The sequence below is a fragment of the Chionomys nivalis genome, chromosome 13 (genome assembly GCF_950005125.1).
Source record: "Chionomys nivalis chromosome 13, mChiNiv1.1, whole genome shotgun sequence".
Lineage (NCBI taxonomy): Eukaryota > Metazoa > Chordata > Mammalia > Rodentia > Cricetidae > Chionomys > Chionomys nivalis.
In genome coordinates this window covers 72606517-72634249 of record NC_080098.1, presented here as the reverse complement: position 1 = coordinate 72634249, position 27733 = coordinate 72606517, and the positions used below count along the sequence as shown (strand labels likewise).

Here is a 27733-nt window from a genome sequence, read left to right as displayed (position 1 = left end):
GCTGAGTCAGGCAGTCGCCATGATTCTCCCACCCGACACAGATGCAGGTTAAGATCGCCCATGTTCCCAAATATGGTTTATAAATGTTCTTTTACATTTAAAGGGGGATATGATTTAGATATGAATAATTTATATTGGTGTGGATTTTAAGGTCATTTTTTTTAAATATATATACATATATGTATATATATGTATTTCTGATCTTGATTAAGGTATTGTGATTGTGTAGTTCATTTTTAAAATGTAATATATAATTAGGAAATATAGGTTGTTAATGGATAATCATCAATAATAATCAAGCTTGTAGTCATGTTAGTTAGATTTTCTAGATATATAGAGATATAGTTCAGTAAGATAGGCATTCTTCATATCTTTCAAAGACTACAGAATATGGCATTTAATGTTTTAATAACTTAGGGTTTTTCATGACAATGAGACATATCTGCTCCTGGCAGCACCAATCTACTTCAAGAGGAAGATGGGCATTGAAGAGGCTCCTTATGGAGTTGGTTAGCCATTTGGACAAGAAACTGCTCTTGCCTGGACTGTTGCATAAACTGGACGCGAAGAACCCGCAGAGAGAGGACTGCTGAACTTGCCTAAAGGTCAGATGGTCTTTTGGGGTTCCTGATCTATGAAAGAGTCTATGAGACATTCTGCAGGACACAGCAGAAAGTGACTAAACTGTCTTTAAAATTTCCTGCTTCATGGAAATGTCTGCTGGATACTATGGGTCTGTAGGCCAAAGATGGATGCCCCAACAGTACAAAAGAACTTTGGGTGACTGTATAGGCAGCGAGATGTCTCTGTCATTTCTAGAATTTTAGAAGTTGCTTATTTTTTGTTTGCTTAGGTAATATTATATCCTTCTGGAGTCTTTGATGGAGTTGAAGAATAGTTAGTTATAGTTTTCCTTAGTTATGATAAAGGATAAAATAGATATAAATATTGTAACTGTAATTCTTGCTTGATAACTGTTTTGTTATATGTAATCTTACTATGTTAAAGTGAAAGCCTTTCTTTTTTGTTTAAACAGAAAAAGGGGTGACAGTGTCTGCTTCACAGTTTCTGTGAGAATGACAGAAGCTGCCATAGGCAGATCACCTAGAGTGCAGCCTCCTTGTGAGGTAAGTGGCCCTCTCAAACAGCCTCCAACTTGTCTACTCCTGTCAGAAGAGATACATGGTTCTGTCATATTCAGTGGTGAACCCCACACACACACATAGTCACAGATATTCACACACAGGGATGCACACACACACAGAGAAATACACATAGACACACCTAGAGAGACTTAGACACATGTAAAGATACATACAGACAAACAGATACACATAGACATACGCACAGACAGAACTCACACTTACACGGGCAGAGAGAGAGACAGAGAAGAAAGAGAAACACACGGAGCTAGACTTGTCTAGAAAACAGCATGGAATCACTACAGACAAGGGCTGGAAGCTGCAATAGCACGGTGAATTAGGCATCTCCTGAATCAGGCATCCTTTTGCTCCTCTAGCCTGACAGTAACTTGGTCAGGGTTTCTGCGAAGGGAATGGATAATATGTTACTAGGGTCTTAAAATATTAAAGCCTCATGACCTAGACATGTTATCTCTAGAAATCAATCCAAAGGGGAACAAGTCAGGAATGTGAACAAGGATTTATGCACAGAAGTGTCCATTAAGGTGTTATCTTTAATCACGAAATATTAAGATGATTAAATATATTTATGGCTTATTTACAGGATAAAATACTGTGGAGCATGAGCACTTTATTTATTTATAAAAATGCTAAATCCATAAAAAAATTCTTAGGGATAGTTTTTGATATTTATAATAGAGAATGTTTATATGAAATCTTATCTCAAGCGTGTAACAACTATGGGCAAAGGGAAATGTTAGAGGAAGAAGTAGAGGCGTTTGTGGAATGGCAGAATTACAGAGGAATTTTACTCCTTCCCTGACAAATTTATATATGTTTTTTTTTAAAAAAAAAAAAAAACCACAGTGAACGTGTCATTTTAACAATTTCTGAAAGCAATGAATTAAGAATATGAGCATCAGAATTAATTAGCTTACCTAGTCAGGGCACGAGTGTCCAGAGTGGGGCAGAATGGATTATCCTCAACTACCCTTATTCTGGAGCCCTGAAGCTTTGTCCCCAATGTGAGGTTTGTCTGTGTACTGTATTCATGTGTGTGCTCACAAGCTTCTGCCCCATGTGTGCTTGTGTGGAGGCCAGAGGGAAACGCTGGGTTTCTTTGGCTATAGCTATCTACTTAATTTTTTGAGACAGAGTCTCTTGCTGAAGCTGGAATTTGTTAATGTTGTTAGGATGACTGACCAGAGCCCCAGGGCCTCCTGTCTTCCTGCACAGGATGGCTGACCAGAGCCCCTGGGAGCCTCCTGTCTCCCTGCCCAGTGCTGAGGATACAGGAATACACCCCTAAGCCCAGCTTCTAGTATGTTTGTTGGAGATGCTAATTCGCATTTTACCTACTGAGCATCTTCCCAGCCCTGACCCAGATGTTTTGAAAGGTGCTTCTCAAGAATTCTCATTCCCCCTCCTCCCCAGCCCCCATTGACAGAACCAATGAGGGAAAAAGACCTCTGCTATCTCTTGCGAAAAGCCAGCAGCAATTCGGGGGTCCCCAGATAAAAGAAAAATATGGCATTTAGTGAAGAGTGGTAAGTGAGCCCATCCATCAAACACAAAATGTAAGTGCCATAAAGCCCAGTGCAGTCCCAAAAGGCGTCTGTAGACCTTCCGTCTGTCTGGACTGTGAGGAAAGAGAGCACAGGACTGAGGCGTGTTCCATCACAGTTTCCTGTCACACCTGGTCTAGGGGCCAACAGCTATCCTGCGTGTGCATGAGTCGAACATTACCTCCCGTGAGGCCAACAGAAAGGACATTATCAAACCAGAGCCCGGGATACCTGGCTTAGAAACCAAACCATTTTAAACCGCAGCCTGCCTAAGGACAGAAACAATCCACTCTTGAAAACCAAAAGAGGCTACCTGACATTAAGTGTGCTTTTACTTAACCTTGTTTAAAAAATCTAAAAAAAACTCTTCACACAGCCTGCTGGCATTAAAAACCAGAACAGTTTATGTTCTGTAAAAGTTTATGTAAAAATACTTCTTTTTCTTTTTATTTCCTTTTAAAAAGAAAAAGACAGTCCTGCTTAGGCCTGCCATGTCCCTTCCGTATTAGTCTCTGCCCATTATAATGGACATATAGTGATATTTTATTTGTGTTTTAGTAAATAAAGCTTGCCTGAAGATCAGCATACAGAGCTAAAACCACTAGGGGCCAGGAAGTGGCGCACACACCTTTAATCTCAAGACTCAAGGCCACCCTGGGCTACACAAGATTGAATCTTTAATCTAAAAAGAGAAACAGAGCTCACACAAAGGTGATCCCAGCGCTGGGGAGTCACACACCTTTCGTCCCAGCAGCAGGGAGGTGGAGACCGAAGAGTTAAGGAACTAAGGAGGAGGAGACAAGGACAGGTAGCCTGAGGTTTGGAGGAGAGCTTTGCAGCTTGCTGGGCCAGGATTGCACCTTTGTTTGTCTGAGCCTTGGTAGAGGTGAGAGCTCTCTAGCGACTGGCTGCTTTGCTTTTCTGAACTTTAGCTTGAACCCCAGTATCTGTCTCTGGGTTTTTATTACTCACGCTACATTGGCGGGCCACACAGCAGGAATGTTTGCAGGCTTCTGCATTCTGCCTGTGCACTGGACTTTATTTTACCAGGCAAAACGAACAAGTGAAAATTTTTCATTTGAGTTTCCTTTTTTTTTTAAAAGAAATAAAATAATATTCAATTGCATGTGGGAGACAGCTTTTGTTGTTAATGAGCGCGTCAATGAGTCCTAGTTCTTCTAGGAACAAATAAAAAGATTCATCTGTAGGTAAGAGTTTCATCCACAGGCTCGACTCTCCCTAAAGAGAAGCAGAATTAGGGAGAAGCAGTATATTTATGGGAATTCAAAAACTTCCCTGTCGTGAGAATAAATCCAAAAAGATAAATTTTTAGCTTCAACATAAAATGAAGTTATAGCTCTTTGACAAATGAGACTCTTTGTTGTCATGACAACGGAGCCTGCTAGGGGTGTGCACCAAGAGGCCTGCCCATGAGTCGGGTGTTTTAGGAAAGGGTTAAAGCACACATTTCTAGACCATTCCCCAGATACAGTGCCAGAAATGTGATTACAGACATTTGTATCAGTCTACCGTATAGCACGACAGCTCTACTTTTACAAAATGTTAATTAAAAAATCTATTAAATCTATGCTCCTTGGAGAGAAATTAATATCACACCTAAGGTTGGGAGTCAACGCAGCTCAGTGGCTAAGAAAATTGGGCCGGTGGAGTCAGAAAACGGGCACTAATCTATGAGTGTAGGGATGAGGCTGACTCCCCAAAGAAGGAAAGCTGAGGAGGAGTTCACGATGCCGCGAGCTATCTGGAGCTCCAATAACACGGGAAAGTAATCAAAGACTTGGGATGGAGTTGGAGAGAAAAAGCTGGGGAGCTGAAGTTAGCACTTCGGACCCAGAAAGACAAGCTATCAACAGCTTCCAACAAGGTCAGGAAGAAAATGAGAATTAGCTGAAAACTCAGACATTAGAGAACTATTTCTGAAGGCCAACACTGTGACATTCCACCCCAAGGTCACAGGCCAGCTGCCTGCAGGCATTTCTTGCCAGGCCCTTCACTTTCTTTTCCAAATGTGAGTTGTCCACCAACACGTGAAAAAAAATCACATTTCACAGAAAGCCAGCTTGCTTCTCTTTGAAAAGCAGGTGATGTTAGAACCATAGGCTGGGATTCCAGACACCTGGAGCTGGACCTGAAGTCAGAACGCAGCTCCTGCAGACAGGACTGTCGTCCACATCTCTGGGCCCAGGACTCAGTCAGGACTTGAAGAAGAGGCAAGATACTGGCAGAATGAATGAGTGAGCAGTGGTCATGCCTGCTAAAGGGCTGCCCCATCTATCCTGCCACCTCCTGCTCTCTGAAGCTATTTTCCTGGATGTTTTGTGCTGCACTGTGAGGTGGAACACCCATGTGAGGAAGGACACCCGTGAGAGGTGGGACACCCATGTGAGGTGGGATTCCTGTGTGAGGCGGGACACCCATGAGAGGTGGGACTGCCGTGTGAGGCAGGACACCCATGAGATATGGGACACCCATGTGAGATGGGACACCCGTGTGAGGCAGGACACCCATGAGAGGTGGGACACCTGAGTTATCTCTCAGTGGGAATTTCCATAGAATCCCCTCTGCTGGCCACATGTCTATACTACTGAAGAAGGTGACAGTTCTCTCACGTTCTTTAAAGACTGTTAGGTATAGCCCCTAAAACTGAAGTTCCCTTAAAGCTTATCCTCATCATTCATGCTACACTGTGACATCATATAAGATCATTCTCCCAAGCCCTTGTGATACCAGAAATAAAGAGGGGCTTCGGGTGTAGGTCTCCACCATGTGAAGCCCCTTAGGGGCTGTGTGTTGAGAGTGGTTTCCAGAAAGATGCTTCCGGTCTTTATTCGTGGGACCTGATATGGTGAAGAAAGTTCCTCTAAAACTATCCTGAAGCCTAATGACAAACCATTACTAAAGAGGAGAGGACACCGAAGCCAGAGAGGGTAACACAAGGACAGAAGCAGAGAGTGTAGTGGTACGTCTACAAGCCTACGAATGACAACAATTGCCAGCAATGACCAGAAGTCCAGGCACCCCCCTAGATGTTAGAAGATGCCAACACCACCACCATTTCAGCTTCTGACCTCCACAACAGAGAAAGAGGTTTCTAAACAGTATCACCAAGCTTGTAACCATGTGTTAATGTGACCCTGAGTGTCTAATTTGAAGGTATTCCTACCCTATGTCAGAAAAATCCCCCCCAAAACACATGGTTTGGATTGCCCTTTAGGTAGATTTGACTTCACTTGAGTTCTTAAAACTTAACAGATTGCTGCCTCTTCCCTGAGCAACTCCCTATTTCTAATGAAGCCTTTCAGCCTGAGGCCTCACACAGCCTGAGGTCTCACACGGCCTCAGCCACAAATGTTCCCACGATGTAACCACAGTGACCCAGTTAGGGGGTCACATATGCTTCTTTTAGTTCATTTGAAACCCATGATGATGTGGCTGGAGCAAGGTGTGTTTCCAAGTCATGCAACTGCATGAAGCTGGAGAGCCCCCCGCCCCTCACACATACACACCACACACACACACACACACACACACACACTGCATGCTACATGATCGGATATGGCAGTGCTAGTTCAGTAGAGAGACACAGCTTCCTTCTGTGTGCGGAGCTGCACCAGCTCTTGGGAGACGGCTGCAAATTGAGCTGGTCATGAAGTCCCTGCCACCATGCCCTGCAGCTGCACTTCATGTACTGCCAGGCGGCTTATCAGACGATTTCCCATTTAATTCTCCAGGTCACCCAGCATCATAGATATGTGTCGCCTCATTTCGTGGAAAAGAAAGTGTACACGTGGAGAAACAAGGCCCAAGGCCAGAGTTTTCCTGCGACTGGATGGCAGGACTCTGACTGAAAGACCTATGGGGTAGAGGGAGGGAGAGGCTTGCGGGAGCATAAGAGAGAGAAACTGTGGAACTGGGTGAGGGTGGTGCATGGGAACAAAACGGCCTGGAGCTTGAACGCCCTTCTAACGCACTTGGACGTGGGGCTGGAGAAACGACTCAGCAGTTAAGAGCACCAGCTACTCCGGCAGAGGGCCAGGGTTCCACTCCTAGCACCCACACAGTGACTAACAACCAGTTATAACTGCAGTTCCAGGGGATCTGTGCCCTCTCTGACCGCTGCAGGCACCAGGCACTCCCAAGGTGCACGCACACATAGGCAGGCAAAGTGTTCGTACACATGAAAGAAAAGAAGCAAATCCTGTAAAGCAGCATCCACATGCTTGGAGTCCACCGAGCTACAGTTGCAAGTTACCGAGCCAAGGGTGCGTTAATGATCAGGGCTGCGCTTAGGTCTTGGGATGCGGGCTCAGTGAATGGTAAGAAGGGCCAGGAGGTGTTGTGTGAATTCTAATTGGTCTTAATAATAAAAACCTGGAGTCAGATACTAGCGGGTGAAAGCTGAAAGATCAGTGAAGTAGAGCAGCCAGGCACTTTTCTTACCTCCACAAAATCCTCAGGCTGAAAGGGGTAGGTAGCCTGTCTACAGATCCTCAGACTGAATGCCTTGAGTTCCTGTCTCCGCCTGCCTTATATGCCTCTCTCCGCCCAGCCATAACCCCTGTCTCCCTCTCCCTATGCTGGGATTAAAGGCTGTGACTCCCAAATCCTGGGATTAAAGGTGTGAGCCAGGCCGGCTTTATTTGTTAGATCACAGAGTATCACCACAGAGGTGGGTTTCAGCCTCTAGTGTGGAATCATGGAGAAAAGGAAAGAGTTTGAAGGTGGGAAAGTGGAAGCAGTCTGCAGGATACCAGGGAGGAAGCTTGAGTTCACGGAGAGCAAACCAGCCAGGCTAATCCAGAAGAATGGATTAGCAGAGAGCACAGAGCTCGAGCACAGAACACCTGCTGTGTAGGCAGACAGGTTACATCCAGTTCTCCATGCCTCTGGGATGCTCAGTTGGCAGACAGTGCCATCCACTCAAGACTGTGAGGAGGCACCAAGCCTGAAGGACGCAGGCTGACTGTCCAGCAAGGTCACAACAACCATGACTTGGCATAAAGAAGGTTTGGTTTGGCTGCTGGGGAATTTTAAAAAATGTCATGGGCATTGCCAACAGTTAGAAACTGGGAAGTCCAATAGAAAATCCCAGATCTCACTTAAATTTGAAAAATTGAATTTATTTCCCCCAAACCTGTATTCCTATACAGAAAGTAGAGCTGGGGCTGAAATGGCTCCACCCTGTGCACTGAACCAGCCTTTGTCAGTTATCCACATGTGCTCAGGATCCCTCCAAGTCTCTGCAGTTCCTTGAGTCTATAGTCAAGATTCTAGCACATTCGAGAAAACATTCAATCTAGTTTATAGACTCTGTATAAGGCCTCGATCCTGTTTAAAGCAATCCCCTGGGGAGCAGGGCAGAGTTACTGTCTAAGAAGATGTATCGCTCTATGCCTCCCCATCTCACCCACCCTCCTGGCAAGGCGTTAAGATTCATCTCCATAGACTCTGCTGAGAGAACGGGGATCAATAGAAGGGAGGCCATGCTAGGAAATTTGCTTGACGAGAAATACAGAATGAAAGAAAATCGTTGTGGTTTTAGCATGGAGGAAAAAAAAAAAAACCAGAACCAGGTCTCAGTGTGCTGGTTGTTTCAGGTTATTATAAACAAAAGGGTGGCTACAGCTCAAAACTGGCATCTTAAACGGTTCAAATTGCTGACTTTCCCAGACAGAGTTTGTGCTGAGGAGTGAGTTCGGCTAAATACAGTGGGTCGCTGAAGAAAGCAGAGGTTCCTGGGTGTGCTGGGACCCAGTGGTCCAGCATGGAGGGTGTGGGCACCATCCTGATGACATGTGTGTTGTACAGATAGTGGGAGAAGCAGATTAACCAGCTCATCTGTGCAGTGGAGCTCAAATAAGTGAGCATCTTCAACAGCCTCTGAGGGGTGCTCCTCACAGACCCAGTAACAGAGCGTGCCTGACTAGAGCCTGTGCAGACGTACACTGCCGTCCATCCCCCATCCGCACTGTCCTCTGCCGTCCATCCTCCATCCGCACTGTCCTCCGCTGTCCATCCCCCATCCGCACTGTCCTCTGCCGTCCATCCCCCATCTGCACTGTCCTCTGCCGTCCATCCCCCATCCGCACTGTCCTCTGCCGTCCATCCTCCATCAGCAGCTGTACCCTACTGTCCATCCCCCATCCGCACTGTCCTCTGCCGTCCATCCCCCATCCGCACTGTCCTCTGCCGTCCATCCCCCATCCGCACTGTCCTCCGCTGTCCATCCTCCATCAGCACTGTCCTCTGTCCTCTGCTGTCCATCCCCCATCCGCACTGTCCTCTGCCGTCCATCCTCCATCAGCACTGTCCTCTGTCCTCCGCTGTCCATCCCCCATCCGCACTGTCCTCTGCCGTCCATCCTCCATCAGCAGCTGTACCCTGGTGTCCAACCTCCATCTCAGCCATACTCTGCTTCTGTCCCTCCATCTGCACAGGTTGTACTTTCCCCAGGCCGCTTCAAACCAGTAACTAAGACTGAGTATTGAGAAGGTAGGCCATCCTGGGAAAGAGTAACTCCCAGGGGGCTCTTCTGTAGTTCAAACCCCCCGGCAGCCCTGGAGAGGCCTCCTTAGTGAATGGACATCCCACAGCTTACCCTCTTCCCCTCCGCCCATGCTCTGAAGGGCTTTCCCAGTTTGCAGTCTGGGCCTCTTGCTGATTTCCTTGGCTTCCCATCGTCCCCCTCTCCCAGGTTTCTCCTGGTGAAAAGCTGAGCAGACTCAACCGTATTGTAGTGTCAGGGAGGACCCGCTTTATCGCGGTGTCAGAGAAGACCCGCTTTGCCCTTTGAAGGTGCTCATTGTCCAGCCATGCATAGTGGCTCACGTCTGTAATCCCAGCACAGTTCATGGGGAGGTAGGTGGATTGCTGGGAGCTGCAAGCCATCATGGGATACAGAGCGACAAGTAGAAGAGGAGGGGGAGGAAGAAGAAGAGGATAAAGAAGGAAGAGGAGGAAGAAGGAGAAAGAAGGTGCAAAAGCAATAAATAGTAAGAAATGTCTACTGTGTGTGCTTGGCAAGTCTGTCTGCTCCACCCTATCATGGAGGCCCCTGTGAGCACATGCTTACGACACTCCAAAGAGGGAAGCTCTCCTGGAGTGAACAAACAAGTGGGCAAATACGCCCCACAGAACTGAGGATGGGGTTAGGTGAAAGAGAAAAGCAAAGAAGGGCGAGAAAAAGAGGAGAAAGAAGAAGACAGTCTCTTAGTTGTTCCTCCGCTTGCATAATTGTAGCTCGGTTAATAAAAAAAAAACAGAGACAGACATTGGAGTTCAGCCTGCAGGTCAGAAAAGCAAGACAATCAGTCACTGACTCTTACCTCTGCCTCAGTCCGAAATGGCGATGCTGCTTCCAGGATCTCACTGCTCCCTGGATCAGTTTCGCGCACCCTGCTGCGCTTGGCTTCTCCTACTGTTCTGATGGGTCAAATGCTAACTCGGCAAGGAGTTACTGCTCCATTGTTTCTGTGTTCTGAACATTCTGACTTTTCTGCATGTTGCATTTTCGCCTGACCATTAGGCCGTGGTTAGGTTGCCTAGTAAGTTGTTTAGTTACCCGTATACACAAGAAGACTTTCCTCGTTTCCTTACCCTGTGTTTACCTGGATTATCCCCTTGAATAGACGAGGCTTGATCAGAACCCTGTCGTGTCTCCATCTCTTGTGTCTCTTGCCCCATCCATCCCATTCTCACTCCGCTCTAGGGTCCCGATGACTTACCCACTGCCTGGGGCAAGAAGGAGATTATCTGAGCGCTGTCTCCTCTCGTTTTATAATCCTCTCTAGGGCTGGGATTAACGGCTTGCACCATCACTGCCTGGTTTCTATGGCAAACTAGTGTGGCTACTGGGATTAGAGGTGTGTGTCACCACTGCCTGGTCTGTAAGGCTGATCAGGGCAGGTGTTTTTTTAATCTCTGATCTTCAGGTAAGCTTTCTTTATTAAAATACAAATGAACTATCACTGCAGATAATTTTCTGAGAGAATGGGACTGCGGGGACCCCATCACCTGAGCGTGCTGTTAGGAAAGGTCTCAGAGAGGCTCTGTGTCTTCTGTCTTCAAATTTGCATATAGGAGGGGGGTGGGTAGTCCTCAGAGGACTTCCAGACAACAGGTCCTTTGTGACCACAGTGAAGGCTGGAGAGTTGTCATCACCTCCGTCCTAACCTGCAACATTTCCAGCTTTCCATTTGCTGAGCGACACAGAAAGAAAAGTGGGCTTCCTGCGTGAAATTTATCTCGTCCAAGGCGGGCAAGAGTACGGAGATTAGTGCTGTCTGTCTCTCTGTCCCTCTGCCTCTCCTTCTCGCTCCCCTCTCTCTTTTTCCCTCTCTCTCCCCGCTGAAGGGTTAACATTAAAAGGGAGTCTTCAGGCTGGTTATTTCATAACTCAGATGGAGATAGGAAAGGGAGACAGAATCAGCAGCATCATGTATAAGCCCTGGGAAGTGGAAGTTTCCGAGCTGCCATAAATAAGGACAGGAGTATTTGCCAAGTCAGAGGGCTTGCCAAATTTGAAATCCACTCAATCCTTACATTTTAGAATCCAGAACAGAACACTAACCTTGTGGGATTTATAATAATTTCTTCTCAGCAAAGCTTCTTGTTATTTTTTTAAAAAGGAAAAACAAAACGTAAAAAAATACATGGGAAGGTTTTTATTTTAATTTTTTAACTATATGGGAGCATTGTGGGTAGTGAGTACCATGGAGATGATTAAGTGGAATGGTCTACACACTGTTAATAAATCTAATTGAGTCAAAGAAGACTGGAAGTATGCAAGAGCCCTGAGTGTGCATGTGTATGCATGAGTGTGTGCATGTGTGTGTGCACGAGTGTGTGCATGTGTGTGTGTGCCCACATGGTCTCACTGGAGCTTTTCTCTCTCAAACACAAACTCCACCCATATGATTCCATCTGACCAATTTAAAATTTTTAATGCATAAAAATTAAATATGAAGAAGTGTACTTGAGGTGTGAGTGCTGGATGGAAAGACAATGAGATTAAAAGTAGAGGAATTATTTAAGAAAGATAAAGGCATGTATGGGAGGGGTTAAGTTAAAAGGGTAGAGATCTTCATATCAGTTTATACAGAGTTAAGAGGAATGTTAGCCACCAAAGGATGAGCAGAGGTCTGAGCTCTCTGAGAGCAGGGGGCAGGGCTTCTCAGGCAGGCAGTCTAATTTCTAGGCCCTAAACAAGTTCCTTAGCTTTATGAGTTGCTTCCTCATGCACAAATTATAAAATCAAAAGCAGCAGGTTATACATATCCCACCAACTGTTACCCATGAGGAAAAGGGTGACATCTCCTTGCTGTACTCTGGACTCATCCAAAGCCTAGCTCAGTATCTAACATGCTTTAGACACAGCAAAATATCTAGACCTTGAATAGATCCAATGCAACAATCAAATGAAGAGTTCAGCATATGTTCTAGTTCCAGTTCTGCTGAGGGAAACAATCTCACTCTCCCTGCTTAAATGAAAAGATACAGGCACTGGGTTGCTGTTGGACAATGGTCTTCTATCCTGTAAAGACATGTCTCTTGTATTGCTTTAATAAAATACTGATTGGCAGGAAGTATAGATGGGGCAACCAGGAGAATTCTGGGAAGAGGAAAGGCTGAGTCTGTAGCCATCACCCAGATGCAGCAGAAGCAAGATGAGAATGCCTCACTGATAAAAAGGTACTAAGCCACATGGCAAACACAGACAAGAATTATAGTCTAATTTAAGATGTAAGAATTAGCTAATAAGGAAGCTACTAGGCCAACCAGTTTATAGTTAATATAGACTTCTGTATGTTTCTTTGACACTGAATGACTGTGGGACCCAGTGGGATAAAAACCTATGTCAACAAATGGCACCAATGTGGACTATATCCACATAAAACCTGAGAGAGCATGGGAAATAATTCTAGACACAAAAGAACAAAGTTAAGCATGGCTTCTTGGTAGCAGCATTTTCTCAGGTGGACTTTCTTTGTTAGAGGCAAGTGCATCTCATTAAGAGAGGTTTCCTGACTCAGCTTTAGCTAAAAACTTTGCAGCCCTTTTAAGAGGCCCTGCCCCAAAACACTTAAATGGTGTTTATGAATAGCTGACAGCATGCTTCTTGGTGATGGCATGGACCTTGAAACTCCATAGAGTTGTGGCAATAAACATGACTCCAGCTGGTACCTCTGCCATGAGACTAAACTCTCAGAAAGCTAAGGAATAGGGTGGATTCAGTCATCAAAGCCATGTCTTTAATCCTAGCCACCTCACTTAGCAAATTAAAGACTCATGTGGTCAGAAAAAGAGAGATATACAGTAAACATAGATTTGGATGGAGAAAAACCTCTAAATGGTTTACAGTGTGTTTTAAAATATATGTAGGCTTGGGACAGAAAAGAAAAAAGATAAAGTCCCGAAAGAAAGAAAGAAAGAAAGAAAGAAAGAAAGAAAGAAAGAAAGAAAGAAAGAAAGAGAAAGTAGTTGGGTGTGGTGCCACATACATTTAATCCCAGCACTTGAAAGGCAGAGGCAGGTGGATCTCTGTGAATTCAAGGACAGCCTGGTCTACAGAGCGAGTTCCAAGACAGCCAAAGATACACAGAGAAGCCCTATCTCAAAAAACCCAAAATTAAAAAGAAAAATAAAAAATAAAGTTTAAAATAAAGTGACATAAAGATGAAAACTACACAGAGAGTCTGAATACTGTATGTTATTGTGTATGTATTGAATTGTTTGAATGCTGAGGAAGGAGCAACAGCTACTAAAAGACATTTGATTATAAATGCTGCTGGATTAATCAAACATATATATATTGAAAATGCCTTAACTTCAAAATTTAAGTCAAAAGATATGCTACTTTGGAGAAGATGTTTTGGCTTTGTTTCCCTAGGAAATGAAAGGCGGTAGATTCATTCTGGATTAAGAAAAATCAGGTTTGATCAAGGAAGACCCCTGAAAAATCTCCAATAGGAGCAGATGGCCCAGATGTCTAAATTCTACATCTAGAACAGCCTCAAGACTGCTGACTGAGATGATCAAGACTCACAGGATACTCCAGTCAGGACTTGATCATAATTCTAAATTTTCTTTAAGTCCCCATAAGATTTTTAGCGCTCCCAATCAGCAGGAAGAAACCTGAGAAACTGTGCCCATATTCCCAAAAAAAATGGATTATGGATGTTTGTCTTTGTTTAGAGTGTTGGTTACAAGTTGTTATGTATAATTATCAGGAAAAAAGCTAAACAAAGGAGATTAGATTCAGAGTTTTTGTTTTGAAAACTGGGGGAAGTGCTGTGGGACAATGGTCTTCTACCCTGTAAAGATTTGTCTCTTGTATTGCTTTAGTATAATGCTGATTGGCCAGTAGCCAGGCAGGAAGTATAGGTGGAACAACAAGAACAGGAGAATTCTGGGAAGAGGAAAGGCTGAGTCTGCAGTCATCACCCAGACACAGAGGAAGCAAGATGAGAATGCCTCACTGATAAAAGGTACCAAGTCACATGGCTAACACAGACAAGAATTATGGTCTAATTTAAGATGTAAGAATTAGTTAATAAGAAATCCTGAGCTACTAGACCAACCAGTTTATAATTAATGTAGATCTCTGTGTGTTTCTTTAGGACCGAATGGCTGTGGGACTGGGTAGGACAGAAACCACAGCCAACTCTGGGTAGAGTGATGTGCACGAGTTAAAGGGACAAGGGAAAATGATGAGGCAGTGAGAATGATGGCAGGGCAAAGCCTTTACCACCTCTAGCGATGACTGACCATTTGGGGACAGAGCAGTGTAGCAACCACCACAAGCCAGTATATTGCTCCTAGTAGAGCAGGTCTTCCATGCATAGAATGTGCCAGGCATCTCCATCCAGCCTTCTCTACGAAGACATGCTGACATCCCAACTGGTCAAATGCTGGGAAGCCAACACAGGCTGGTGTGGAATTAAACAAGGCACTCAATCATGTGACTGGAAGCAGACGATAGAAAGGTAATGGGATTCCCCCAAATCAAGGACCCTGACATCAGTACAAAAAGAAGCACCTGTTTATGGAATCTTGAAAACTCGGAAGCATCTTAGGAGGGTGTGCTCCAATCTCCATCTGAAGGTAGAATGGTGTTCACCCCCCTGAAACCAGGGTGTTGGTTGGAGTTACACAAACTCACCTGAGGCTGACTCCTCGTCTTCATAGCACAGAGCATAGCCTACATTTTTACTTAACAGTGATTAAGAACTGATTACACTTTGATGAGGATTATTAAAAAGAGATAGAAGGGTGGAAAATAAACACAAGAGATGTTTCTCCTTCCCTCCTTGGAAACAGAATAAAAATATCAGAAGGAAGGGAAAAGCTTACTGCTCCTTAGTTTGTGGTTGGACAGAGATTTTAATTCAGTAAACACAGACTCTTGAGATTTTGTGGCTCATGAGATGGGCTTGACAAAATGACTGGAAAATTAGCATATGCCCTTGGCAGTCTCTCCCAGTCCCGGGCTGCCAGAAGGGGGTGTCCATGTAACCACTCACTGGGAGGCTGCTCTGCCTCTCTGTGCTGCAGAGACCAAGAGCTGCATGCAACTCAGGCATTTTGTGACACTTTGCTCTGCTGTCTGGGTCCCATCCATGGAGGTAGCTGGATATGCCCTTCACATACCTTCCCGTCACACCCAGCCCTGCTGAGGCATTCCCTTGGGATTGCTCATGAGACAGTGAAGCTCCTGGAGGAGGATGAGCAGGGCTGGAGAGCGATGGACAAATGCCCTTGATGGCAAGTCTACCATCAGCTATGACGTACAATGCAAATACGTCTGGATTCCTCCCAGGTGATTGGCACTGAAAGCTCTTGGTACAACTTGCTTCATGAGAGAAAAATGTCAAAGCAGGCGCCAGTTTTACCATCAGGCCACACTCACACAGCAAGACCTGCAAGGGGTTCTTGGGTGGCACCAACACCTGAGGGCTTTGTGAGACTGAGAGCCGACACCTTCTCAGGGACTGGGTAGCCTGATGGTTCACCTTTGTTAAGAATGATCTCTGTTCAATTGCCAGAGCCAGGAGGGGTGACCACTAAACCATGGAAGCTGTACTGTTTGAATAAGTACCATAGCGCTGTGAGAAGACCTAGGAAGCGTGTGGAATACTGCCTGGCTCATATTTGCAAAAGCAACACCCTTCACTATCATCACCGTCGTCCTTTAAACCCTGTGGAGAGCCCCTTTTTGACTGCAAAGTAAAATAAGCCTAAGTTAAACACTGTTGAAAATGGTGATGCTAATCCCTTCTGGGTGAGAGGTGGCAGTAGACTCAAATAAGCCCAAGATGCAGTCATGTAAATCTTACTTTTAGTTTGTGGCCAAAGGGGGAATGAGGAAGGGAAGGACTGACGAGACTATAATGGAGACACAGGGATGCAAAGTGTGGGCAGACAGGACAGTACACATCTGGTTGTGTCTCCATGGTCACCACCATCCTTGCATTCTCCTTCATATGCCATACAAGTTGCTCTGTGTGTCTGAGCTCTAGTTGCTTAGTGATTGACAGGACACTGTGTGTCCCCTTGCTGGTACAGAACACCCAAGTCTTTTCTAAAGAAAATAAAAGTTTTGTTGGAAAAAATCCCACAACACTTCTTAATAGACTCTGTACCAAATACACTTTAACCAATGAAAATAATGTAAGAATCATCAACCATGCCTCTTGTATGTGTAATTCTTGTTGATGGAAACTTTCAAAGCCCTTCCCTTGCTATAACTTGTTCCAGAGTCCACAGTGGGTGGGATCCCTCAAAATTCTAGGTGACATTTCTCACCCCCCAATACTTCAGTTCTGAAAACCCCCAGTGACACAGGGCTGATGATATGTGTTTGGGGCCCGAGACAGGGTATGAGCTACAGAGAACACAGGACACATGGAGATGAATTATAAAACTTTATTGGCTTGTTAAAGAAATGGATGGATCCAGCAAGTACATTTATAGTTTAGCCACATTGTTAAAACAGCACTTAAAGTAAAATCTTTAAAAAATGAGATGCGTTGTTTACAGGAAATGTGGAAAAGAGCCTTGAATACCCAGAATATTATAGGGGGAAAAACAGGCATGAAAATGAGTCCCAGGCTGCCTCTGGATTCCAGCGGATGGATTTGAACCTGACAGGGTGGGACTTGGGAGTCATCAGCTGCCTCATATCTGTCTGTAAGTCAGCTCCTGAATGTATTGCTAATTAAGTTGGGGGGGAGGGGGTTCTGGTTCTTTTCTTTGCTTCTTATGCATTTCCTTCCCAAGAAAACTAAGACTTTGAGCACAGACAATAGCTTGTAGGGTGGGGTCCATGCGGCTCCAGTGGCATTGGCTGCCCTGAGGTGAGAGTCTAGATTAATGCAGAGTGAATGGTCTTAAGTCCTGTCCCAGTAGCTAGGAGGCCTCTTTGTTCCCGAACACCAGAACAAGGAAATCGCTAGCCACCCCGGGAAGATGCCTCTACAGCAGAAATTGTCATATAATTCTCTGGGCTGGAAATTCTGTCAACCTGATTTAAACCTGGCAGCACTCACCCCAAAAGCAATTTAGATTCAGGAGAGTCCTCAACTGTCCCAGGTGTCCTTAGATAAACTTGACCGATTGCCAAGTATTGAGGGTATGTGGATGGGGCAGAATGCTCTTAATGGCATCTCCTGAACCAGATGCCTTGGGGTCAGATCTTCTGAGCTCCAGGATCCCAGGAGCTCTGTCATAATGCACAAAGGCTGGTACAGCCCACACAGCTGGAGGCAGCCACTTCCTGAGCTCCCTGCTATGTGGAATCACTCCCCTTCAACAGAGCCCTCTCCATGAGTCTAGAGTCTAGACCAAACAAGATGAAGTGAGTTTCAATTAGAGTGTGAAAGAACAAGACAGGAACAAAGGGAGGAACTCTAGACAGTGCTACCAAAGCAGGTGGAGGTGTGGATCACCCCCTCATGGAGATGGGAGAGTCAGCACAGGGTTGAGAGTCTAGTTGCAACAGGAAAAGAAAAGTTGAGTGTGTTACGATTATACAAAGCAGCCGATAAAATCAGAAAACATTCTCAGTTTATCATGGGGGCAGTTTAGAGACGGGGAGGGGTAGCAGGAGCAAGTTCCCTCTCACTCCCAGCGTTCCCTGAAACTGCATCCTAGCCACATGCTCTGTCCCCTGCTAACTCTGCACCCCGTGTGCAAGTGTGGTCTGTGAGGACAGGCTTCATGATCCTAGCCATTCTGAGCTTAGTTCAGCAGCCAGAAGAGTGAGGAGGCCAAGGCAGAATGAGCTGTTGTTCATTGCTGTGGGGCAGGGCTGAGACTGGGGAAGTGGAAGAGAGAATCCCTGAGCTGATTCTCTCTAACATCCTATCTCCTACTTTCTGAGGGACAGCCCTTCTCCAGCCTATGACTGTCTGTATGTTGGCTGTTGACAAACCCAAGATGGGGTGTCAGTAGACATTTGTTACTCCATCTCAGCTGCCTAAGGGCCTCAGAGACCCCATCTGCGGTGGGTCAACAAGCTGTGGGACCCCATCTCTTTGAGGTGATGTGCCTGTTTTCCAGTGACCAAGGGCCATATTAAGTCTACTAATGACGCCATGAAGATGGGGTGTGTATTCTCTCACCTCCTTCTGCTCCCTTGAGAGGCTGGAGAGAAGGGATTTCTGTCAGGTAAGTCAGAGGGAGGGGCTTTCTCACATGCCTCTGCCCTTGGAGGACGGTGAGAACAACCAGCAAGGTCAGCAGCCTGAGGTCTCAGCTAAGTAGGAGTCACAGGGTGACAGACAGGTGTGCATCCCTGGGCTGCTGAAGTCCATGTCACAGCTTGCTTAGCGCAGCTGTCAGTGGTAGGCAGGGAAGAGGTGAGTTTGCAGGGAAAGTCAGACAAACAGTGAGGAACAATGGCTCTGTCAAAGACAGAAGGAGCCAACTGGCAACCCACAGGCAGGCTTTGTTGGCCTACATAATGTTTTAAAAATAACTGGGCCAACTTTTTAAAAATAGTAGAGTTTCACATAAAAAGCCAGGTTTCACATCTTCTTTAGGGAATGAGAAGACTTGGGAACTCAGGTCCTGTTCCCTGGGACATGGTTGGCTGGGCTAGGTGACAGTTGCCCCCGGGGCAGGCAGGTGTGGACTCACCCAGACCACTGTGAGCATGTAGGAGACTTGCCTGGCACTGCAAATCCTAATTCCTGAGGAATTAGAGACCCACAGACCTAACTCCAGCAAAAACGCCCCTTCTCCCTTCCTAATGCTGTAAAATAAAATACACACCATTGTGACTCCCCAAAAGAGCAGATTTCTTCTGGGGGACCAAAAAAAGAAAAAAAAAAGCCAAAGATAAAGGAAATGCATAGAAAAGAAAGGCTGTGTTAGCAATGGTAGCCCTTGGGGGTTAAGAAAAGAAGAAGCAAAGAACACAGGGACCGTATGAAACAATTTTCTAGCAGCCACCTGCTTTTGTCCCTGGAAGATGCCAAGTGGCCTTTGAAATATTAAATTGCCTTATCTGTCCACTTCTTTACAGCTTAAAACAAAAATTACCCTGTATTCCTCCCAGCTGCTCACTGAAATGATTGCCTTTTTTTCTTTCTGATCTGAGAAACTTAAAGAATGATCTTTAAATAATCCATCACCCTCTTATGGCTCCATGGAATAACAGAAAAGTTTAAAAGTTTGTTATTGTTTGGAGCTTTTTGTTTTGTTTTGTTTTGGTGCCAAATGCCGATATACGAGTGTTTGCCACATGGAGGCCCTGCCTGGCTGGCAGTTTTAATTTCATTTTCCCTTCAGGGGTCAAGATCTCTGCTATTCACTGACCTCTTTGTAAATCGACACCTTTGGGAAAGGCAGAAATTTTCATCATGGCAGGAGCTGTCACTCAGTGGCGGCAAGCTGGGCATGGGAAAGCACAGGACACTGAGCCCTCCTTGTGCTGAGACCCAGCATGCACCTGGAGACAAAGCCGGCAAGATCCTGGGGGAGCACCTGGCCCTCTTCAGACACAGGCATGGATGGCCAAGGCAAATACTGTAACCCACAGACTCGCAAAAGGCCCGAGTCCAGCGACAATGTAGTGTAAAATACCACAGTATTCGTCTTACATCAAGTGGGGCCTAATGGGTTCTGGCTTTATTAGAATTGATGCCAAACTGACAAAGCATTCAAAACACTTTCCAAACATGCTGGGGTTGTTAAAAGAAAAACCTGCGAATCCTTAAGGATAAACTACCTTGAAAAGGGGAATGCTAATAAGTTTCCACATCAGCTGTGTTCTCTATGTGCTTGCGTGATAGAGTTGAGCGAGGATTTGAAATGAAATGTCCCAGACTGGCTCTGAAGGGGACCTAAAAGAAAGGAGTGTTGGAGGGGGAGGACAAAGCTGCTGCCTGGTGCAGACGGGGCAGGACCCACAAAGCCTACTGTGGTGACAAAGTTAATGAGAGAGAGGCCTGGGGGTCAAATTAAAGTGGGCATAGTTGGGGGCAGCAGCAATAGGTAGCTAGAAGGCTGCCCTCTCAGCGCTGAGGACGGTCACTTTAAAGCACACATTCATTAGCAACCTGCTGCCTCTTTGCTGCTGGGGTCAGGACGAGCTTTCCTGACCAGGCAAACCCAGCAGTAGGGCAGCAAGCTCCTGGGGACTGTCCTTAGACCACGTGCTCCTGCTCACAGCGGGCCAGCCGGTCTGCTCGCAGGCCTATTCACACTGGAAAAACTGCGGTTCTGTAATGCAAACAGCGTGCAATGTGAGGTCTTCTCGCTGGGCAGACTCCTAAAAGGCAGGTGGTTCGCAGCGGGCAATGAAAAGGGTCAAGATTATAATCCCCTTGCATGCATATAGACTGCCCTTAGTTACTCTCAGACCATGCTTCATCTAGATTCACATCCCTGGCCATGCAGCCGCTGCCCCTGAATTCTACCAGCATGGGCTTATGCAACCGTTAGCATTGTGTGCTCTGACACCTAAGCTAAAAGTTTGGATCTCTGCTGCCAGCAAAGCAAAGAGCCTTTTAGTGACACCACAAAGTCCCCAAAGCATGGTGTATGCGCCCTTAGCTTGTTTAGTCCCCGAGGTTGCAGGTAGAAATCACAGAAGTCAGTAAGGATTAGAGAACAGAAAATGTTGCTGAAGTAAGTGCTACAGGCAGATTAGACGTTTAGTGTGTGCTTAGATCTAACGATGACTTTAGATAGATAGATAGATAGATAGATAGATAGATAGATAGATAGATAGATAGATAGATAGATGGATGGCTTTTAAATTTGAAAATCACCTTTAATAAACAGAAGCAATTAATGTCAGCACATTTCCAGTATAGTCAAACAGCACGGCCTTTAGAAGAGAGACGTGACCCAATGAGATTTCCCTTGGATTCTCTATTTGAACTACTGTAAGAAGAGGTGAATCTCAGTGTGTTCTTCCACTGCTTCTGAGCTGCCTGAGACCTGCCTTTTCCTTGGTGTTCCCCAACCACAGCTTACAACAAGCAGGCTGCAGATATCCTCCGAGAACCGCCCATTTCCACCAGACACCCCCAAACAAGCGGACTTCCTGGGATCAGCAACAGGAGTCCCAGGAGACCAGCTCAGAGGGCGGCAAGCAACACGCGCCACAGCCCTCCTTTGTCTTTTCCTTATTTCAGCTACCCATCCAGTGGGATCTTATGAAACAAAACAAAACCTAAAAGAAACACAAAATGAAACATAAGTCATGCTCAAAAGAAAGTCAACAGAAATTCACATGCAAACACAGTCACTTTAAAAAAGAACATAACACATCAAAATAAAAGACAAAGTGGAATATACTTTCAAACGCAAGGCAATGCGTTCTACCACACAAATTGGGATAATATGGGCATCACATTATGGAGCAACTTAGTTTTAAACTCAAAACCAATTTACATGATACATAAAATGTGGGGACGCAGTGCCAGCGATTTCTGCACACAGATCCACCCACAGTTATAGCAGACATGATCGGCTTAACAAAAGAGGGGAATCTGAACACAATATAAACAACCCTTGGAGGATTCATGAGTATTTCCTTACGAGGGCAACTGGATTCAGCAGCAAGTATCTATTCAAACCTCGATTCTCTTTACCTCCCTAATTTCATCATCACTTTACTCAGTAACTGAGTCCAAACACACTTGGCAACACAACAACCAAGATATTTTTCTCGGGAATTCTAATATCACCTAAGTATCTGAATTCTAATATCACCTAACTTTAAGTATTTGTCATACTCTATGTATGGTATACATATAAATGGAATGCCCATCATATATATGATATTATATTATGATATACATATAAATAGAATGCCCATTATAGAATTTAATATATAGCATTGGAATATGCAGCACACCACATATTATGTATGAATATATGACAGATGATTCATAGATGTATACATGCCATACGTTATCATCTATATTAGAGAGCAATTATTGAACACAGATGAACACACCAACTCTACAATAGATGATACAAGATAAGGAAGGTGGAATTCCTTGACTTCAAATGCCTCATTACCCTACAAATGGAAAAGGATTATGTACAGTATTTATTTATAAACTAGTGTCCTCCATGCCGGGTTCTCGTCTAACAACTGTGCCCCAATGATCTTGTTGAGTTTTCCAGTCAGGCCAATACGACACGTCCCACTATAAAGCTCCCTTTACTGATGAGGAAACTGAGCCTAGAGAGGTAAGCAATGCCCAAGGCCCTACAGGGTCCTGTGGTACAGCTCCAACCCAACCCAGAAAGTCCTTACAGCACGGCATAAGAAAGAGACAACAGTCCAGATTCTCTCTGAACATGGCTGTGGGAACCCAGCAGGAAGATCCAGAATTCTAATAAATTCTATGTGTTATTTTCATGGATCTTCATCCGATTCCCAAGTGGCAAAGTAGACGGCCCCTCACTAGAGACCCTTGTCCCTGACGGAATGAATCCTCCAAGATACACCACTCCACTCAAGCAGGTGTCTGGTCTGCCAAGTGTGGGGTCAGCTGTCTTCACAACAGTCCTTACCACCATGGTGGGTAGCATTGTTGACAGTAACGCGGAAGAATCTACAGGGCTTATTTTCTGTGGTATTCACTGCCCCGCCTTTCTAGTGGAGAAAGAACTGGGTACTGACACCAAGTGTCATTCATGGGTTTAATCGTCTGCAACCCTGGGAAGTTAGGGAATAGATGGGGTGATAGTGAGTATTCCTTCCTACCAGACTCCGGTGGTTTGTTTTTCTCCTACTGGTTTTGCCTCCAGGCAAACACTAATGAAGCTCAGTTAAGAGTAAATCATGGCCCAGGGTGTGAGCTGGCCAAACTGGCAAGCCAACTCCTCAGTTACTCCTGCAAGTTTGAAGAGGGAAAGTCTTGAATTCCTTCTCACTGAAACAACAGGATTAATATAAGGATGTCAGGCTTGCCAATAAAAACAGGAGAAACTGGATGCTGGAAATAGAAGACTTGATCCCCAAATTAAAAGAAAAAAAAGTTGTTGATTCAAGGTGCTCATTCTCCCGTGTATTCAATACGGGAGGGCGTTTCTATTTATTTAGTTTTAAAGCAGCACAGGTTGCCAGTGTAGTCTTTCCGTTCTGAGTTTTCCTTTGCTTCTATCTGTCATTTTACTGACCAAACCTCCCCATGGTCATGGATCATCGCCACCAGAAATTAGAAATTACTCCACGAGATGCCATCTCTATTCACTGCCCTTTGTGCAGACCTCAGCTGCCTCTGCCCCTCCCTGCTCAACCTGAGGCACCGACTGTGATCTTCTGCTTGCCTTTGGGGAGGTTCTCCACACACAGAAAAGGAGAAATCAACTCCATATTCCCATGAAATAAAAACAAGTGAATACCAGCCTGCTATACTATTGAGCCACAAGCAGGGTCTCGGGCACTGATTCCCATCACCCCATGCTCCAAAACTGTAGGTCACTCTCCCTTTTTCTCATGCACTGTTGAAAAGCTGAAGAAATTCTCCCAAATATTGCAAAGTTAGTTTTATATAGAGTTGCTCTTCGTAAGGAAACATGCCTTCTTTTGAGGACTGGCAATAAGGAAGAGGCTCAGTGCACCTATCAGAAGCCCCTGACTTCTACCCTCTCATGTTTAGGAAGAAAGAAAAAAAAAAAAAACCTCAAGAAAGGAACCTCAAGATGATATGAAACAATAGATGATTATTTTCTTCCAGCGAGGGGGAAAGTTTTTAGACCACAACAAATGGCTGAACATCTTGTGGGTTTAGCAGCCAAACGAGCTGTCTAGCTTATGAGCCCGAAATATAGATATTTTGACAATGTGACATTCTGAAGCATTTGCAGCAGTCCCATGGTGCATGGTGGTTACCGTGAAATCAGCCCCTCTACCGAAAACAACCCCGAGGAAACTTTGTCAGCACTGTGTAGACTAGCAACGCCGAGCGGGGTGAGAGCAGAGCGGCGCCCATCTCAGAAGGAAGAGTACAGCTGCAAGCAGAGAAATGGACACACACGGCAGATAGACTCTCCCATCATCCTCTGCTGCTTACTGATGTAGAATCCGCCCCTTGGTCTCATCAAAAGGAAGGGTTAGAGAGGGGCGGTGGAAGGCCAGCAAAGCCCTCTGCTTCTCTGCCTTTGGCTCACAACCACCTTAGATATATTCACAGTCAAGCATGTATGTACACATGTTCCTCCTATTACTCAGAAGCAATCAGCCATAAAATGGCAAGGATCTGCAGTACATTTAAATCAACTGCAATTTATCCAGAGCCGAAAGGAAAAGTGCTGAGTCTGAGGAAGCTGGGGGGGGTGGGGGGATGGAAGAAAGCTCCAGCTGCCTCCTCAAAGAGCCAATCTTATCACAGTTGCCATTTGGGGAGTTTTAGCAGAAAGCCACCAACTTGGGCATCTGTGGATGTGGTGACACTTTGGTGGCAATGTGGTGTTTGGGACCGCCAGGGAGCATTTACCTGCACTGAATGGTAAAGTGAGTGTTTCCGGCAGATTTAGGAAAATGTTTGCTAGGTAAAGTCAAAAAACAAACTCTTGTGTGTTCCTAATATTAGTGCCTAGAAAATCGGGGCCCGAAAGCTGTCCTTCTCAGGGTCCGCTCTGTGGTCCCAATCTGCTGCATGTCAGCACCCAGCCTTAAACAACATTTCTTCAAATCCGACATTTGTAGAACAACACTGCATCTACAGATTACAGCAACTATTGCCTGTCTACCTTCCCCGCTTCATACACGGAAGTCATTTGACCACATGGTAGGTGTGAGTGTCCTGCACCACCTATGAGGAAAGCTGAAATTCAAACACAGAAACTCTAGATTGTTGGACTATCTCTGTATACATTAGGGCCCTCATGTCTTCTCTGAGCTCAACCTAGAAGATGCTTAAAACCCCTTTAAACACACCTTTGCTTCCCAACAATGGTAGACTTTACCCAAATGCCAAGTCTTCTTCAGAGACTTCCTTCCACCACGCTTGGTCCAGAGGCCTCAACTATGCTTTGCATTCTGCAAAGGCAACGCCTCCCAGTTCACCCAGCTCTTAACTCTATGACCTATGCTCCCACCTGTGTGGTTTTTTGTGCCTATGAAGTCTTGTATTCGTTTTGTTTTGACTTTTCCACATGCCAGGCTGCCTCCTACAGAAGGGCAGTGAAAGGGAAACTCTACATTTTCTGTGGCCGACACCACATCACACGAGTGCTTGTGCATGGACACATTGTGATTGACAACAGAACTGTGTGAGCTTTGAGCGGCACTGAACTGTACAGTCACTAAGTCACTGTACTCTACTGCACAGCCAAGGAGTCACTGCACTTAACTGCACACCAAGGAGTCACTGCACTCAACTGCACACCAAGGAGTCACTGCACTCAACTGCATACCAACGAGTCACTGCACTCAACTGCACAGCCAAGGGGTCACTGTGCTCAACTGCACACCAAGGAGTCACTGTAGTCTACTGCACAGCCAAGGAGTCACTGTGCTCAACTGCACACCAAGGAGTCACTGTACTCTACTGCACAGCCAAGGAGTCACTGTGCTCAACTACACAGCCAAGGAGTCACTGCACTCAACTGCACACCAAGGAGTCACTGTGCTCAACTACACACTAAGGAGTCACTGCACTCAACTGCACAGCCAAGGGGTCACTGCACTCAAATGCACAGCCAAGGGGTCATTGCACTCAAATGCACAGCCAAGGGGTCACTGTGCTCAACTGCACAACAGAGCAGTGGAAGACAGTTGTAGAGTAAAGCACATTCTACTATTCCTCTCAGTGCTTGGTGTGGTGGTTTGAAAGAAAATAGCCCCCAAAGAGAATAGCACTATTAGAAGGTGTGCCATTATTAGAGGAAGTGTGTCACTGTAGGGGTGGGCTTTGAGGTCTCTTTTGCACAAGTTTCCCTCACTTTGACTTTTGGTTTGACATCCTGTTGCCTGCAAGATGTAGGACTTTCAGCTACTCCAGCACTACATCTGCCTACATGCCGCCATGTTTCCTGTTATAATGACAATGGTCTGAACTTGGGAAAATGTAAGCAAGGCACCCCAGTTAAAGGATGTCTTCATAAGAGTTACCACGGTCATGGTGTCTTTTCACAGCAATAAAAACCCTAACTAAGACACCTGGGTACTTTCTTTCATTCTCAAGCATCTGACACAACATTCTTTTGTGGTCAGAAGATATTGAAACCTCAGACAAGACACATGGACACCCATCGGGCATCTCATTTTAAGCTCCAAGGGAAATACACTGGCCTTGGTCTATCTAATCCCCATATTGACCAACACACTGTGTGTGCAAGTGAGACACAAGAAAGAAACTGCAGCTCACTTCCCAGCTGGAGATCAAAAAACTAGTGACCCATGACTGAGGGTTCTCAGCAGGAAAGAAGTTCGGTTTGAGTATGCAGAATTAAGTAAAGTTATGAGATGAAAATTAAAGTAAGAAACAGAAAGTTCTTGGCAAAGCGAGACAGCATGGGGACAGCCAAATTGGTTGCACAACTCAAGCCCAAGGATTCTACCAAGGTTGCAGCCACATGATAAATGTCCAAGCATGCAGCAAAATTTCATACAGGATTGAGAGATAGAAACTGTCACCCTGATTCACTGAATCACCCCCAAATTGCCTTATGTGGAATAGAAAAGAGAAGAAAAGATAGATACTCAAATGTTCTGTGATGACCAGAGATTCTCGGATCAACGCAGGCTTTTGTGGCATGTGAATAGCCTTCCTAGTTTCAGTACACGTACACAAATGTCCCTCTTTATCCCAGACACTCATGGCTACAAATGTCCTCCGACACTCCAGCCCCTGTATAAAATAGTGTGCTGCTTACATACAGAGAGACTCTATACCCAATGACCTGTTAGCTTCTGAGTCATCTCTAGATAGCTGACAATATCAACATTGAAATGTACAAATTGCAGCATTACTGTATTTTCAAGAGAACAACAACAACAAGAAAGAAATCATCCATATTTTGTACAAATTCATCCTTCTTCCCAAAAGCATTATTGATCCACAAATGCAAAACACAAGGATACGGAGATCAAGGGTTGGTGTTTGCTGCTGTCACCAGGGCTTTTGTACCTCTGCTGGATTTTACCAAAATTCTCCAGCCAGTGGATTATTATAACATGCGAAGCTAGACGGGAGGGGGATGATGCCAATCCTCACAGCCAGGGAAAATGTAACTGTACAAAACCTATTAAGATCTTCATACATGCATCAAATTTGGCTCTGCCCATGTGTGTCTACAGATCTGGGCCACAGGCCACAGTAGATTTGGGAATGAATTTCCAGAAAAGCAAATAATATATCCAGTGTATAAAATATGAAAGTGTGCAGGAAGAAGCAGGGACTGTCTGAGGATGGCAACAGTTACTGTGATGGAGATGGAAATCAGGAGATGGAGAAAGGTGGAGGAGAAGGAAGAGAAAGTAGAACCTAGTGAACACCGCTGGTGGACTGCAGAAGCCAAAAGCAAGTAGAA

The 27733-nt window shown here is 45.3% G+C and overlaps 1 protein-coding gene across 6 annotated transcripts in view; it reads right to left on the bottom strand.

Annotated features, from left to right (window-relative positions):
• The window catches only part of Ntrk2 (neurotrophic receptor tyrosine kinase 2), a 320663-nt gene that overhangs the window by 175841 nt on the left and 117089 nt on the right, over positions 1–27733 (bottom strand). Inside the window, exon 13 of one of the 6 annotated variants that reach the window (XM_057787620.1) lies at positions 16638–21410. The exons of the other annotated variants lie outside the window; for them this stretch is intronic. Within the exon in view, the coding sequence (XP_057643603.1) occupies positions 21373–21410 (38 nt within the window). The 3' untranslated portion in view covers positions 16638–21372. Of the gene's footprint in view, positions 1–16637; positions 21411–27733 lie in introns of those variants that run through there. 6 annotated transcript variants of the gene reach the window in all.